The sequence below is a fragment of the Lissotriton helveticus genome, chromosome 5_1 (assembly GCF_964261635.1).
Source record: "Lissotriton helveticus chromosome 5_1, aLisHel1.1, whole genome shotgun sequence".
In the NCBI taxonomy this organism is placed as follows: domain Eukaryota; kingdom Metazoa; phylum Chordata; class Amphibia; order Caudata; family Salamandridae; genus Lissotriton; species Lissotriton helveticus.
Window position 1 is genome coordinate 2,032,729,200 of NC_136065.1, and position 17,217 is coordinate 2,032,746,416.

The following is a 17,217-nucleotide window of genomic DNA, read 5'->3' on the forward strand; positions in this document are numbered from 1 at the left end:
GCAAAGATGTTTTTTTTCCCTGAGCTCTTCTGAATACCAGGGCGCTGTTTTTTGCTTCCTCTTTGTGCCGGAGGCACGAAGAGGAAGTGCAGAGTCCAAGGCGCTTGTTATCCAGTTGTTAAATAACCTATTATTAGTACAAGGGTCACAAGAAAATGAGGGGCTAGTGGCAGTAAGAATACTGGTCCATTTGTCTATATTGAGCTTGGGACAATTTCGAATTATGCGAGGAGAGGGGGTAGAGAATGAAGGTTTTGGAGTGGTCCAGATTAAAGGGATCAAAAAGTGATCAGTCCACGGAAGATGGCTAATACTGCCCACTTTTAGATGTTCGCTATTACTAAATACTGGATCCAAAAGATGACCCTTAATATGCCTTGAACCCAGGACAAGTTGCTCTAATTGAATAGCGGCCAAGCTGGCAATCATTCCTGTGGTGATAGTGTCTGAAGTGTTATCAAAATGGATGTTAAGATCTCCGAGTAGTGTAAAATTTGAGGGAGATGTAACCAATTCTGCCACAACAGACGGAAGATCTGTTAGAAATTGTTTTATAGGGCCGGGGAGACGATAGATGAGAATGCCGGAGAAGCTGTTATTAGGTGAAAATTCAATAACAAAGGGGAGACTTTCACAGTCAGCAATAGACTCCGTCAGGCAGCGACATATATAGATGTCCTTATAAATGATCGCAAGCCCTCCGCCTTTGCCCTGCGGGCGATCTAATCGGGCTATCTGATAGCCAGGAATGAGGGCTTGCACTGAGTCATACTGGGAGTCTTGGGTCAACCAGGTCTCAGTTAAAAAAAAACTACATCCAGGGTGTGTTCCTCCAACAACAAAGATATCTCCAAACTATGTTTAGGAAGAGATCTGCAGTTTAGAAGAAACATATGATAGTTCTTTAAAGCCGGATGGGTTGATGGGTTAATTAGCTCAGACTTACAGTGAGGGCAAGAATGAGGGGTCTCCAAGGGGTGATAGTGGTGATGGCAGCATGTCGATGTAGGGGGATGCAGTTGGTGCAGTGAATCCTTATTATATATTAGCCTCTGCCGCTGATAACGAGCAGGGGGGGTGGCCCCTGGTCCCGGTCGGGCGCGGACGGGGGCAGACGGGCTTGCCTTCGGCGTGCCCGTCCGCTGCGCGGACGTAGAGACATGTGGAATTTATATGATACTGAGGAGGGTGGGAGGCGTCCCGCAGCTAGGCTGCAAACCCCTTAGCCCTCTCAAGATGGCGGCTATTAGCGGCTGTAAGCCCCTGTCTCTGTCCCTCAGCGCCAGCCCCTACTCGGCTGCGCGGGGATCGGGTTGGAGGTTTGGCGAGTTCCACAATCTATCATTAAAAATTCCCCACAAGTAAGTAAGCTGCTTGTAAGAAATGCGACGCAAATAATAAAGATTTAATTTCACAAATTAGTTAAAACAGATCGAGAAAAGCAGGTAGAGCCCCCGGCTTCCGCCTCAGGGGTGAAACAGGCACGATAGTAATCAAACGTGCTGCAGGTTGTGACGATTTAAATACCGCGGGAGGGCGGGAGGCGTCCTGCAGCTAGGCTGCAACCCCCTTAGCCCTCTCAAGATGGCGGCTATGAGCGGCTGTAAGCGCCTGTCTCTGTCCCTCAGCGCCAGCCCCTACTCTGCTGCGCGGGGATCGGGTTGGAGGTTTGGCGAGTTCCACAATCTATCATTAAAAATTCTCCACAAGTAAGTAAGCTGCTTGTAAGAAATGCGACGCAAATAATAAAGATTTAATTTCACAAATTAGTTAAAACAGATCGAGAAAAGCCGGTAGAGCCCCCGGCTTCCGCCTCAGGGGTGAAACAGGCACAATAGTGATAGAGTCCCAGGTAGGTGCCTTAGCTGCCTCCTGTCTGGACTGTAGCAAGGTGATTATCAATGGGTGTGGCTGAAAACACTCTAGAAACGAAAAGGCGTTCTTAGTGGTTCAAATTGACAAACAAGACTGCACACATTGAAGTAAGATTTTTATTTTGAATAAGAAGTCATCGTGGCCCTTTCTGGAATATCCCCGGTCCAACTGTTCCCACTGGTATCCCTTCCCTGCACCCTCATATGTTTTTTTTTATTTTCATATTTAGTGGACGGGACGGAGTCCCATGGTCCTAAAATGGCAGCAGCAACATTACTCTTCGCGTTGCGGCCTGCCAATCGCAGTGCTTTTTCTCAAGAGACTGGCACAGCCAATCAGAATGTTTCAATTGCTGTTTTTTTCTGCGCTAAAGTTATTAGCAAAACAAAATATCAATTTCCTATGGATCTCAGTCTCACTATAACTTCACAGTGGCGATGCCCACTATGTAAAGTACATTTATAAATAAGTAAATAAGTACATAGTTCCCGCAACTGACTTTCGCATAACGGAACACTGTCTAGTTTTAGTGAAGGCTACTGCAATGTACTAACTCAAGTTCACAATCTACTACCAACTCAAACAGTTTGCACTGAGAGTAAGACATTGCATCCTTTGACAAGCCAAATGTACGAAGGAAGTAAATTGGATTTGGATGTGGAGTGCAGCTGCACGACTACCCATCGTCTGCCCCAGGACCCCGAGTAAAATCTTGAGTGCAGTAACATCTGAACAAGAATGCCATGTTCAATGTAGATCCATCAGGATGTTGAGGTGTGCCACTACCGTGTGTACATGGAAGTATGCTTCAAGAGTGAGACGAGTGTGCTGTGAAGGTTGAGGGTCTTCTACAATAGTGTTCTCTAATCCACAGATGTGACACTGTAAAGGTTCAGAAACCCATGGAAGATGCTGTTGTGTGGCGGACTCTGCAGAGCTTCGGACAACATGCCTCCTTGCAGGAGAAGCTCCTTGAATTAAAAGGTAAACAAATATCAGATTGTGAGAAATGGCCTGTCTAAGGGAGACATGTTGTGGTGGAGAATTGCACTGCCAAGATACTAGTACATTGGACAGAGAAACATCGATGCACATACGTGAATGTTACTTCAAGTCCAGGAAAGTTGTGAGACGACCGGATGCTATGCAGAGCAAGAGTAGAGAAACGTGAAAATATGAGATCACAACAGAAATGGAAGTGCTATCAGTGCAGATAGTGAACGTATGGAGGGAAAAGGAAAGGTTTCAGACTGGCCACTGAGAGTTCCATACAGTTGATTAATTGTTTGAAGTTTGGTCCACAGATGCATGATGCTGCTTTTAGGCATTCTTGTGGGAATTTTCAACTTGGGCATGTTGGTGTAGGAAGAAGAGAGTGTGGCGGTATACAGTACTTTGAGCCAGCAAATTCAAAAGGAAAGAAGAATTTGGGACATATTTGACTAGTTGGAAATCATTGAAACCTGTTCTAATATTCTGCACTCTTCTAAATAGAAGATGTTAGCTTATTGCATGCAGGCTGTTGTGGTATCCCTTCATTGCAATCTGATAAATCTCTTTGAGCCGAAGATTTAGGAATCAGTTGTCCTTCAGAAGCTTTGTAGTGAGGTCCATAGGATTGTGATGCCAGGAAAGCCACGTAGGAGTTGTTTGACTAGTTGGAAGTTGCAGGAAAGTCCAGTATATTTCTGAACACGTTTGAAAATATCAATGTGATGTGCTGGTCTCTAAGAAGGGTTACATGTATGTCTGTGAATGTGCTCTGCAATATGTGTTTGGGAAATATTCTGAATTGAGTAGCCATCAGTTGAGGCTTCTTAGAGAGTCTGCTGTATTAGCTATCTGTTTTTGGAAAAGACCAGTAGCGGCCGGCATTTGGGACGAATTGCAGGGCAGGCGTACGGGGGGGTTTGGGGTGAGGAGGGGGCACAGGGTCCCGTGAAGGGTGGGCGGCAAAACATTTTTTTTATTAACTTACCTTCAGTGTCCCGAGTCTCAATCCTTCTCTCTGCTGCTGCAGACAGGCACAGTCTCCCAGAATGCCCTGTGACCAATGCTTCAGGGCTTGAGAAAATACTGGGAGTTTGTGCCTGCTCTCTCCAACCCCAGCAATGCAGCTGGGGTTGGAGAGTTTCACTGCGCATGATAGTTTGACCAGCCTGAGGCGGCTGGCCAAACCATCATGCACATTGAAGGGAGTGCACTATTACTCCCCTCAGTGCTGTCACCCCCCCAGCCCCTGCCCCCGCCCCCAAGACTTGGCAGGAAAGGAGAAGTAAAACAACATGAGTGTTGTTTTTTTACTTTCCTGCTGTGCTTTGGGGGAGGTGATGCCCCTCCGCCATAGCGTAGGAGCCGCTTCTGGATAAGAGGAGTATTGTTCGGGGTCTGCTGGATGGAGACATTCAGCAAGGCATAAAAGTAAGTACAGTGTTTTAAAGGAAATGTAGGTGTGCAGTGATGTTTCAAAAGGAACGGTGATTAATAGTAAACCCAGTTTTATTTGTGGTGATTTTCATGGAAGACCTAGCTACACGCCAGTATGTAATCCTTGAACACTTTACAATATACAATATCTTCTTTTTCAGAAAATACATTTTAAATACAAAATTACAGTACAGTGTAATTGTTGTCTACATTGTGCTAATTTCATTTGGTTTTTCATTTCAAAACTTGTCAATTCAAATGTGAAATTACAGCAAACCAAAACGTTTGGTTGAGGTTAACTTTACCACAAATCTGAGATGTGCCTGCACATTACGGGCCTTATTTCTGAGAAGTGTTGCATCGCTGCGACAAAGCAAGGATTTAACACTTCTCAGTGCGCCCTCCTTGCAACACCATTGATACGTCATATTTACTGTATGATGCATCATGTCGCAAGGAATGTTATGTTATTTGAACTTTTAAAGCCCACAGTTACCTTGGGGTGTCCTGGCACTAAGCCCTGCCTGCAAGTTATCGGGATTGGAAGATGTTACTGGGTAAACAGCCATATTTTCAGCACCTTTCTGAAGGAGAGAAGATCTGCTGAGTTCTTCAGATAAAATCGTAGATCATTCCAGGCTTTAGAGGTGCAGGTGATGAAGCACCTGCCCCCAGCTAGCTATTTTAATCGGTGGCACCAGGACTTGTTTTGCTCCTGTGGATCGAAGAGTCCTACCGGGAACATACGACTTAAATTTTTGCCTCAAGTGGTCGGGGCTTATTCTGTTAAGGGCTTTAAAAGCCATTCACAGGGCCTTAAAAGTACCCTTTGTTTCACGGGGAGCCAGTGTAGTTGTTTTAGCTCCTTTACAGACACAAATTTTTGTGTCCCCGTAAGCAGTCTGGCCGCCACATGCTGTGCAATCTGAAGCCTATTAATACGCTGTTTTGGGGCATTCAGATATAGACTGTTACAGTAGTCTAGCCGTGCCATAATGAGTGCTGTGATCACTGTCCTGAGGCTCCCTTCCGAAAGGAAAAACTTTATTTTCCTTATAATTCTGAGTATTAGGAAACATGCTGAGACCACCGTACTTGTGATCACCAAACGTGAGCTTATTGTCCACTATCGCCACCATATTTTTTGCTTTCCTGGTGTGAGTAGGACTGATACCCACATCTCCATGCCACCAGCCTGGTGTCCATATATGGGGGTTGTTTCCAAACATGACCTCTGTTTAGCCTGAATTTAGTTTGAGGCAGTTGGATGACATTCACCCTGAGATGGCTTTCATGCAATCGTGAAAGCGAGCCCCTTGTTTCCTTCTCTTCCCCATCCCCGAGTGACAACACTATTTGAGTGTCGTCCGCATAGGAGGTAAGTTGGAAGCCAAAGGATCTTATGAAGCTTGCCAAGGATCTCACGTACACATTGAAGAACGTCTGGCTCAAGGATGAACCCTTCGGCACACCACACGGAAGAGAAAATGGATTAGACCTGTGGTTATCCAAATCCACCGTTTGTGTTCTTTCAGAAAGGAAGGGCTTCAGGAGATTCCAAGCAGCACCATGAACCCCTCCTTCAGACAGCCGGTCCATCAAAACGTCATGATGGACCGAATCGAAGGCTGCTGACAAGTCTAACATGATCAGTATTGCCCTACCGCCACTATCCAAGGCCTCCCTCACTTCCTCAGTATATTTAATTAGGGCCAGCTCAGTGCTGTGTTCTGCTCTGAACCCGTATTGAGACGGGTCGAGTATATTGTTAATTCCTAGAAATGCACTGAGCTGGGAATTCATAGATTGTTCAATAATTTTTGCAGGAAGCGGAAGTTGTGCAATTGGCCTATGATTGTTTGGGTCCTTTGGGGCAAGGGTTGTTTATTTTAATAGGGGGAGAATAGAGGCCGCCTTCCAATTATTTGGGAAATATGCCCGATGTAAACATAGCGTTAAACAGGGGTGTGATAGCTAACCCTATAACTTCTGGGATTTGTTGCAGTCCATAGGAGACCCTGAACGAATAGAGCTCAAAGGTTTGATCGAGTCTAGTGTCTCTAGCAAAGAGAAATCGGTGTGGGGTGAGTTCTGTTTGGTTCCATTTTTGGTGGCAACATCCTTTCCGAACTAATGTAAAGGAAGAAAAGATAGATGATTCCACCTTAAATTGGAGGAATTCGGACAGTTTTTCACAAAATTCTGGACTACTTCGTCTTTTGCGGGCCGTTGCGGACGAAAGTTTAATAATTGTTTAGAAAAGTTCTTTGGAATTAGATTTAGCTTGAGAAATTTGTTCTGCAAAGAACTTTTTTTTTGGTTACCAGCACTGAATCCTTATACAGTCTGAGATTATGCTTATAACCTCTCCTCCAAACCCTTCTAATCGCTTGCATGTCTGTTTATGATTCCTTAGTTCGTCCGTATACTAGGGGGCTGTTGGTTGGGCCCATTTAGGGGTCCACTTTTTTTCCAGGGCTAATTTATTACATGCTATGTCTATCCATTTCGTGTATGCAGAGGTAGCCTCGCCCACATTTAAAGGGTGAGGGCGCCTTGGTTCTTTTCAATGCTTCTTCTTTGCTGACGTATCTGTCAGCGCAAAACTGACGCAATGCTGGAGTTGTGTCTGAAGGGTGATGCAACTCTAGCAATGCAGGGGCGAGGGCTATGAGTATAGCACTGCATCACCCTTACGCCTGCTATAAGGCAGGCGTAAGGATTTGATGCAGTGCTGTCCTAAAAGCAGCACACTGAAATGTTATATATTTCAATGCGCCACTTCTACGAGGCTTTGATGAAGGGGAACACCCACCCTGCAAACAATATACCTGATGCAGGTACAATGTAGCACTGGGGTTTACGAAGTGACGCATCTGTCTAGGTGTGTCACTTTGTAAATATAGAGCAACATGGTGCATTATTTACACCGCAGCAGCGTCACAAAAGGTGACTCACTGCTGCTTAAATGTGCCACAAGGGCTCATAAATATGCCCCTTAGACTTTAGCAAAAGTAGTAAGAACTCCAGAACCCCTGCTCCACTAAGAATTACACGGTCAACTGCCAGTCCCCCAATCACATCCTAACCTAGATTACCCCTACACTCACATAGCATCCGCATAACACGTAGACCCAGTTTCATACTTTACCCACTATCTACCACAAACCCTGAAACTGCAGATCGGATACTATAAAAACTCTGGTATCTGACCATTAATTGGAGAGACCTTGTGATTAAACTAGCAAATCAGAGGTCCTGCTGGTTTGCTGTGACAACCATACCCAGTCAGGTGGCTGCTTCTGTAGCAGTGCAGAGAAGTGGCCTTCAGCCCAGCACTGCTTGTCATTGTACACGTTGTGGTATATAAATAAATAATACCGGATCTATTTTTGGATGAATGAATGAATAACAGATAGCTCAATAAAATAAGAGTCAAGATTCGAGGTAGTAGGAGTTTCTGCAGGTTTATTACAGCATAAGGACAGGATCAGGACAACCTGCATAGGATGACCCAGCAGCTGCTGGGGCTTGGTCTGGGATGAGCGCGCTAACTTTTAATAATAATACATCAACTTATATACATAGCGCAAACACATAGCATTACATTGCAGTAGGCGTAGCAGTGGGTGGAGCAGAAGGCGTGACGCGTAGCAGTCGCGAAAGATAACAGTAAAAAGAGGTGTAACTGGGAGTATACATAGACATGTGATGCAAACGTAACAGAATATGTCATGAATGGGCGGAAACATAGGAGGGGGCTACCTAAGGAGCCGGGACCTCTAACCTAATGGTGCGCGAAAACTGGCAATGACGTGTTACTAGGAGAAGCTGGGGGCTACGAACTCTGTGCTAGGAGCAGAGACTAGAGTCTGGAGGGTCGGAGCGACATGTACCTAAACCCTATCTGGTATCTAATGTTTAGGGAACATGTTGATATAAACTAGAAGTCATGAGGGGAAAAGCTAACTTGATTCTAAGACTGGACCATGCATTATTCTACATGTAGTGCGTGATGAAGAATATTAAATGACCATTAATACAGTATTTCTCTAACGTGGAGCCGAATAGGCTAGACAATGACGGAAACTATTGATGCAGTTCAGTAGCTTAGGAATGCAGAGAAGAAGGACTGAACTGATAGCTGGAATCATAACATACTCTTGGCAGACTCAGAGGCAGAGCCAAGCTGCACCGGGCACTGCGAGGCAGGAAGTAAGTGAAGGGTCGAGGATACAGGTGGGGGCTGTATCGCTCCTCAGCGAGGCTTTCAGGAGACAGGAGCTGAATCTGATGTCCGGGCCCTTTTGAGGCCTGGAAACGGGGACTTTATAATGGAATAACGTGCACACTGAGAAACGTGGCAACATAACTTTACATAGGCCTGATATTCGTAGTATTCACGAGGACTGGAAACTGACATACCAGAGGTGGACACAACTGTAATTGCGTCATTAATCAGACATGGGGAATAACATATGCATATTGGTCATGCACACATAACATATGATGGATGAAGCGTAGGGACACAGAACATGGCAAAATTTACTTTTCCACATTCCCTCCTTGTCACTACGTTTCCATCAGGAAACATCAATTTTCATGATACCATCTATCATTTCATACAGTACCATTTGCTCGTCTCGAATTGTCTTGGAACGGGATTTAGAACGGGGCTTGGGACTAGGAATACAAGAGGTAGCACACATGCTGCAAATCGCAGGGCCACATTGTATACAGAGGCAGCAGCTAAATATGATCGCTACTGCAATACCTAGAAAGGACAGGACTTTCCATCCCCATGCGGAAATTATATTCCAGAACCAACCGGACCATGTCCAGGTGCCTGGATCTTGGTGTAACAGATGGGCAATTTTATGGAGTCTGGTTATAGCTGAATAAACAGACGGCGCGTTATTTGGAATGAAAATGCAGCAACTAGATCCGATGACTCTACAGGCCCCGCCCCTATCGGCCAGTATGACGTCAAGGACGAGACGATTTTGCAAAACGACAAATCTCATAGCAGATTGTTCTTCGGTTAGGTTACCTAGAGCAGAGGCAGTCTCATTTACTACAGCTTCAAGGGTTCTGGTTAACCTACGGATCAGTTTACTATTCTGGACAGGTCCTACAAAGAAGAAGAAACCTTTATTGAAATCTGTATATTGTTCTAGAGTAGTTTCAGTATAATCGACAATTGGGGACTCCCTTCTATGTCTAATGTGTACTAGATGTGTGTTTCTGTGATAATCAGATGGGGCTAGGAAAACAGGTGGCAGTAGGAAGGCAATGTAACAGGTTCCCTCCCAATCGAGGGGCAGACGAACATATGCAGTTTGACCACAAATAAAATAAGAATGACGTGAAGCTTTGAAATTAGATTTCCCACTGTCACTATACTGGATAACAGTAGTACATTCACTATGACCTACATGTATGGAACCATAACTACGGACACATAATTCGCCTTTGACAGGTAGTACTGAAATAGCAGGAAAGTCTGGAGTAGTATCAGACTGAACATTCAGGACCATGAAATTCGACGAATAATTACCTAAATTATATACTTCATTTTCTAGATCTAAACCTGTTCTGTGGGGGAAACCTTGCTTGTCTGGAAAACATGTACTGTTAAAAAAAGACATATCTGTTGAGGATGACGTTAACGTGGACCATGCTCCACACGAACCATTATGTGAGAATGGATAAGGAAACAGTGGCAGAACTCCCTTCGGTGTCTGAAAAGGGGGGAGTCGACCACACACCCAACAATTAGTGGCATTGCTGGTCTGGTGTGAATAATGTAACATACGGATAAATGTGTTGTTACGCATAGCGAGGCGGTAAGAATATTCGTGAGGAGGCAGATCACTAAACGTGTGCTCTGCTGTAGCATTAGCAGACATATTTACATGAGGAACTGGAAAATACAGATAGAACGCATAGCTGGTGCAGGAAATCAAAATGCTGATGAATAATATGAAACTCAGAAAAACGATACATTGAATTGAACTTCGACTGACTCTCTCACTATGGGGGTCTATTTTATACATGTCAGAAACAGTCTAACCGTTTCACCTAGGGGAGGACTTATACAATCAAACTGACTGACTTATTTTACTAGACCTGAGCTTTAACTTATACTCCTGTTGCGGAGTTTTCTCTAACAAGGGAGGGGTTGTAATAATGTCTTGTGCGGGACAGTCCTTAAGAGCAATATTCTGGCAGTCCTTCAAATCCTGGGAAATGTTTTTAGAAACGGATTTCAGTCCTTTAAAAAGTTTAACATGAGAAAGGTGGATCCATCCTTTTCTGCCTTCCAACTTGACGGCAGTACGGGTGGTCAAGAGGACCTGACGTGGCTCCTTCCAACGTGGTTCCAGCGGACTTGATCTGTCGAAATTCCGGACCATCACTAGGGAGCCTGGAACGATTTCATGTGGTGCCACCTCGGTATTGTCTGGAAAGGCGGCAGCAACCTGTGAACGACATGAGTTGAGGGCAGACATCAAGGAAGCTAGGTAATCTGTCAGCATATTACATGAAACATCGGTAATACTTCGGGGTCTAGGAGTACCCCACATGTTAGGGGGGCGGCCGAATACGACCTCATACGGGGATAGACCTGATCTGGAATGTGCGACCATGCGCATATAAAACAAAGCGACTGGCAGGGCTACTAGCCAGTCCACACCTTTTTCTTTACAAACTTTGGCAATATGGATTTTCAGGGTCTGATTATGTCTCTCTACGAGACCGGCTGCCTCAGGATGGCGTACACAATGGAACTTCCACTGGTACCCTAACAACAGGGAAACGTGCTTCATTAACTCTGAGGAGAATGGCTGACCGTTATCAGAATATACGACTCTAGGGAATCCATATCTAGGGAAGAATTCACGAACCAACTGCTTGGCAGTGGTCGCGGCTGTGTAATCTGGGACTGGATATGCTTCTGTCCACCTGGACAAAGCGCATACAACTACAAGGACATACTTGAAACCTCGACATCGCTCCATCTGAATATAATCCATCTGGAGGACCTCAAAAGGGTGGTCAGGGGGCTGGAAACCACCTTGTTCCACCGGGACACTTTTACCTGGATTGAACTGACAACATATCATACAGGTACGGACTTTCTGCTTGGCTGCAGCTCGTAAATGCTTGTTGAACCAAATGTTCTGGATACTGTCTAACATAGCTTTTTCTCCTAAATGTGCTGGACTATGTGCGGTATTGATAATGACTTGAACCATAGAGTCGGGGAGAAACCATGTGGCTCTACCCTTCGTTAACCATCCTTGATCTGTCTGGACCCCTCCTTGTTCAGACCATTTCTTGATTTCATCGGGGGTAGCATGTAACTGGATATCTATGACATCTTGTGTAGGGTCCTTAACTGTCATGCATGTAATCGGATCTGGAGTATGTGTCATGTTAACTGGAGTGTCTGGAGTCTGTGCTGTAAGCTTGGCTGTGCGATCTGCTAGATCATTACCTTGGGAAATAATGTCAGTAACTTTCGTATGTGCTTTGCACTTCATGATAGCAATAGATGTCGGTAAATGTATGGCATCTAACAGGGCTTGAATAAGGAGACCATGCTGAATCTTGGTTCCATGAGAAGACATGAAACCTCTCTCCTGCCAGAGCACTCCGAAGTCGTGTACAACTCCGAATGCGTAACGTGAATCTGTGTAAACATTAACTTTCAGGTTCTTGGCATGTATACAGGCTTGTGTCAGAGCGACTAGCTCTGCTGCTTGAGCGGACAGGGTGTCGATACGGTGTGTTTCAATAACTTCAGTGTCAGTAGTCACTGCATACGCGGCGACTAGTTCTCCTGTACTAGTTCTCATACATGAACCATCCACATAAAGTGTCAGGTCGGGATCTGATAACGGAATGTCTGTCAGGTCTTGTCTTGGCTTTGTCGTAATGTTAACTACTTCCACACAATCATGTGGGTCTGGATTTAAACTAACTGATGGTAACAGTGTAGCAGGATTCAGGACGTTGCAGCGTCTAATTTCTATGTGTGGCTGGAACAGTGTCAATTCATAACCTGTTAAACGTGCAATTGTCAAGTGCTGAGTTTGTGTTCGGTTTAAAAGAACTTCCACGGAATGTGGGACTTGTACTGTCAGGGAATGTCCTAAAACTATGGAATCACTTTGTCTGATAGCTAGTGCTGTGGCTGCAACTGACTTGAGGCACGCAGGCAACGCCTGGGCGACTGGATCTAATGTGCTCGAAAAATAAGCACAGGGCTTGTATTGTCCTGCTTGATCTTGTGTGAGAACAGATAATGCTGTACCTTCGCGTTCAGTAACGAAAAGTGTAAAAGGCTTACTGTAGTTCGGTGTAGCTAGAACTGGAGCTTGACATAGGGCTTTCTTTAACTCGTTGAAACTAAGTGTATGTTCAGATGTCCAAGGGAGGACAGTCGATACGGCTGCCTCCTGTGTCGTTAACTGTATCAGTGGCTTGGCTAGAAATGCATACTGGGAAATCCATTGTCTACAATAAGAAGTAAGGCCGATAAAGGCACGTACCTCCTTCTGGGTTCTGGGCTGGGGAAGACTCGCTATTAACTGGATACGGTCTGGTGTCAACTGCCTACCCCTCTTGGACAGCAAGTGTCCTAAGTATACCACTTGCTGGACACAGAATTGAAGCTTCGAAGGTGACACCTTGTGCCCCATCTCGGCTAGAAAATACAGGACTGTAAGGGATGCTCGCTCGCAGGCACGTTCAGAACGGGCTGTGATCAGTAGATCATCGACATACTGGAGCAGGGCAGTGTCAGTTGGCATGTGAATATTGTCTAGTTGTCTCTTAAGTGCTTGACTGTAAATACTAGGACTTTCTGTGAAACCTTGAGGAGCGCGTGTAAACATATAGCTCCTTCCATTTAAACAAAATCCGAAAAGAAACTGGCTGTCTGGATGAATTGGAACACTGAAAAATGCATTCTTGAGGTCAATAACAGTGAAGAACATGGCTTCGGAATCAATGGCTGTTAACAGGGAAGAGATGTCTGGGACAACTGGGTACTGCGGAATAATACATTTATTAAGCTCTCGTAAATCAATCACTAATCGATATACTGGGGGTGCATTCGGATCAGTACGTTTCATGACTGGAATGATCGGAGAATTGCATACATTGGAGTCAGTTTCTACAACTACTCCTTGAGCCATGAGCTCGTCAATAATTTTGGATAAGGCTGCTACAGCCTCGGGTGGCAATCTGTACTGTCTGATTCGGGGTAACACTACACCTGGTTTGAGAGTCACACGATGGGGTGTGATTTGCATGTAACCTACATCAGTTGGACCTTGCGCCCATAAGTGCTGTGGAACATTAGACAATCTTGAATCAAAATCTCGTAATACATAGTGACCCTTAAAGTCACGTAGGAACAGACGTATTCCCTCTGGGGAACAGCAAATAACTGCACCTAATTCTTTCAGTGTCTTAATGCCTAATAGATTTTCTGGACATGACTTAGTAAGTAACAGATCAGTAGTATGGGACAATGGACCTACTTCTAGAGTAACTGGCTTAGATATCTCATTAACTATTGGCTTTCCTGAAAATCCAAGGGAAACATTTCTTGAGCCTGAGAGCGGAGCCCCTGGAACTTCGGCGTGACTAATTGTGGTCCTACTTGCCCCTGTATCGATCAAAAATTTTCTGTCTTTCCCTAATACTTGACTGTGAACATAGGGACCTTCTTGATCTACAGGTATCTCGATGAGAGGCAAGCCTACCTCCCTCTCTAGGCTGTTTCATGAATATGGCTGGTACTCTGGATACTCAGACTGTGCATACTGGTACATCTGTGATGTGACATGCTGTGTTGCAGCAATGGGCTGCGGTACTGTAACTGTCTGTTGTGCATTCTGTGACTGAGGAATCTGTGAAACTTGTTCTTGTCTAGGCGGACGTGGTCTTTCTTTAGTCTTACCAGTAGCTATGTTGTGTTTCAGAACTGCACACTCGTTTATAAAATGACCTGGCTGTTTACAATAATTGCAGTTCCCTTTAACGGGAGCTGCAGGATGACTGGCTTGATTCGGACCCCTCTTCTGACTGTCTTGAGGAACAGATTGTGCAACTAGCACTTTCATTTTCGTGTCTTTCATACGTTTTCTCTCGTGTTCTTGCTCTTCCCTGATTCTATTCTGGTGATACTGGAGCATCTGGAGCATCTGGGACGGAGTATTTGCTTGCCAGGTGCTTTCGACTTTCAAAACTCGATTTTTAATTTGTGGACTTGAATTCTCGACTAATTTGGTAACGAAAAGGTGAGGGTATGACTCACTACTTGTCTTGAGACCACTGTTAATACTAAAACATTTTTCAAATCTAGAATAAAAATCACTAATATCTTCATCTTGTTTCTGTTTACAGGCTGAGATTGCATCCCAGTCTTCCTTCCTAGTTGTCAATAATCTGGGTAAAACTTGAATCAATAATTCTGGTAAATCTTTACATTTATCTCCAAGACCGGTACCTGGTACTCGTGCCTTGTCTTCAGCTTCTAGAGCTGCCCAATCGATCTTTTTCTCTCCCACCTCCCATTCTTTTTCTTTTAACTTTTCATATACCCCTGCGGGTAACAGGACCTTTAACATTTTAATGATATCTGGGTAAGTGTATTCTCCCATACGGAGCATGTCTTTTAATTCTCTATGGAACCCTGCTGGATCTTTGTCATGACAGGGAATTAATTTCTTCATTTCAAGAAGTTCCATCTTTGATATTGGAGTGTATACAAACACTCGTTGCATTACGCCACCCGCCCCTTGGACTGGGTGGACTTCTCGTAACGGATTCTGTCTGTCTATGTAGAATGGTTTACTTTCTGGGGGTGAGACATGAACAAAATGCGGGTTCAGAAACGTTCTGTATTTGTGACGCTGTTCTAGAATGACACTAATTAAATCGGTACCTAGACCTCTCCATCTATACTGGAGTAACTCGTTCAGAACATCATGTAACGGGCCTGGATCAGAATGTTGACCCTCATACAGAGTAATGAGGTGCTGGATCATATACATACCCACCAGTCGTTGCTCGGCTGGGGGCAATTTTAGAAACATTTGTGCCACTATTTCGTCTGGAAAAGTGGTAGAATCAGTAATCCATCGGACTGCTGATCGGGCTAGTTCTTGTTCATGCATGGTACTTAATTCACTGTAACCGATTCGTGATTTCAGAATGTGATCGGTAGCTTGAAATACTTGTTCTAGAGAACCTTGTTCTGGTGCTGGATGATGAAAAATAGACTTGTGTTCTAGACGTAAATGGCGATCTGAAAATCTAGATTTTCCTACATACGCTATTCTGGCGGGATTCTCGTCTTCCTCTTCAGGATCAGAGATACTTTCTTTCTCGCTTACTTGTGCTGCTTTACGCTGTTCGTGTAACCTTATTATTTCTTTACGAATTTTCTTGTACATACTCTCCATGGCACCGACGGTCTTGTGCTTACCCTCGGCTATATTATCACTCCACCTTGTCAGGATTCTCATTTCGGCGGGATCTTTAGACGGGTAATCTTGTTCTCTTATTAGACAATTGATCAGGAACTTTAATATCATGAGCTGAATCTCGGCTTTCCTTTGAGACATAATCTCGCCAATACTTTCTGGATCATCCCCTGTACGGATGAAACGATATATTCTGTCTAGATCTTCTTTCATATTCGGCAAGGTGACTAGATACTCGGTCACTCTCCTTACACGTAAGGAATATAAAACCATATTATATTCGCCTGGAACTGGATCATAGACACATTCGTTAAGGGTTTGCCTGATTTCTGTAACAGACTGATGTTTAGGCGTGCGCTGTAACGCTTGAGCATGTAATTCGAGTAATGTTAAACGCTTGTGTGGTGGCGGGGTTTGAGGAAGACCTCCTCCTGCGGCCCCTAGACTAGAATCGTCGACTGACATTCTTCGTCCTGGCAGAGTCGGTAATTGTAACGTGGGCTGGACTTGTATGGCGGGCTGGACCGGGGGTACCGTAACAGGTACTCCGGTGTCTGGAAGAGCAGGAAGTGCCTGATTTACAGGGACTGGCGGAGCGCGAACAGGATTTGCATATTCGGGGACTGTGTCGTCCAAATAGGACGAAATAAAAATATCAGCTGCGGTCGGTTTGTGACGTAGCTTGGTCGGAACTAATGGCGGCGGGAAATTACTGGATGCCTCTGGGGTCGCTTTTGGCAAACCTTCGGCAAGGAGAGGATACATACCCTTAATAAGGGCATGCCTCTGTCTGTCTGACTGTTCGGCTTTGACTTGTTCACCTATCTCGATTAATTCTCTTTCTTGGGCTCGTTCTTGGGATTCTCTACTTAACTCTGACTTTCTGACTTCCTTTTCCGTTCTTCTATGAGCTTCCTTGCGCCATAACTCGATGGCATCTTTCTGTGACTGTCTGGCTTTCTTTTTCCATAATGCTTCTTCTACTCGCATGATACATTCGGCATCCCATGTACCCGATACGGGCCATCTATACTTTTCTTCTAACTGTTTGGTATACTCTACCCATAAATCTAGATACATTATGGCGCTTATGCCATGTTTCTGATACATAAAGTGACCTGGACTGTCCCTCGGTGGGACAGGAACCGCTTCCTCTAACAGACCCTTTCTAGTTTTTAACTGACGTAACTTGGAAAATATAGGCATGACTGAACTGTAATCTGGACACAATACAATACACAATAAAAACACGAAATCACATCGCACTCATACCACAACAGTAAAATACATGAAGAACATTATAAATAACAGTTCGAACAGAATATTACCTGGAATACTGAGAACAGAAATAGAACAGATTTTCTCGAGAACGGAACAGACTAGAATTACTGGATGCACTGCTGTAACAGTA

At 44.6% G+C, this 17,217-nt stretch overlaps 1 protein-coding gene across 1 annotated transcript in view; it reads left to right on the forward strand.

Annotated features, from left to right (window-relative positions):
* Window positions 1-17,217, forward strand: part of LOC144756213 (E3 ubiquitin-protein ligase TRIM39-like) — a 173,202-nt gene that overhangs the window by 30,026 nt on the left and 125,959 nt on the right. Inside the window, exon 4 of the mRNA XM_078645825.1 lies at window positions 2,733-2,859. Coding sequence (XP_078501951.1) covers window positions 2,733-2,859 — 127 coding nt within the window. The remainder of the gene's footprint in view (window positions 1-2,732; window positions 2,860-17,217) is intronic.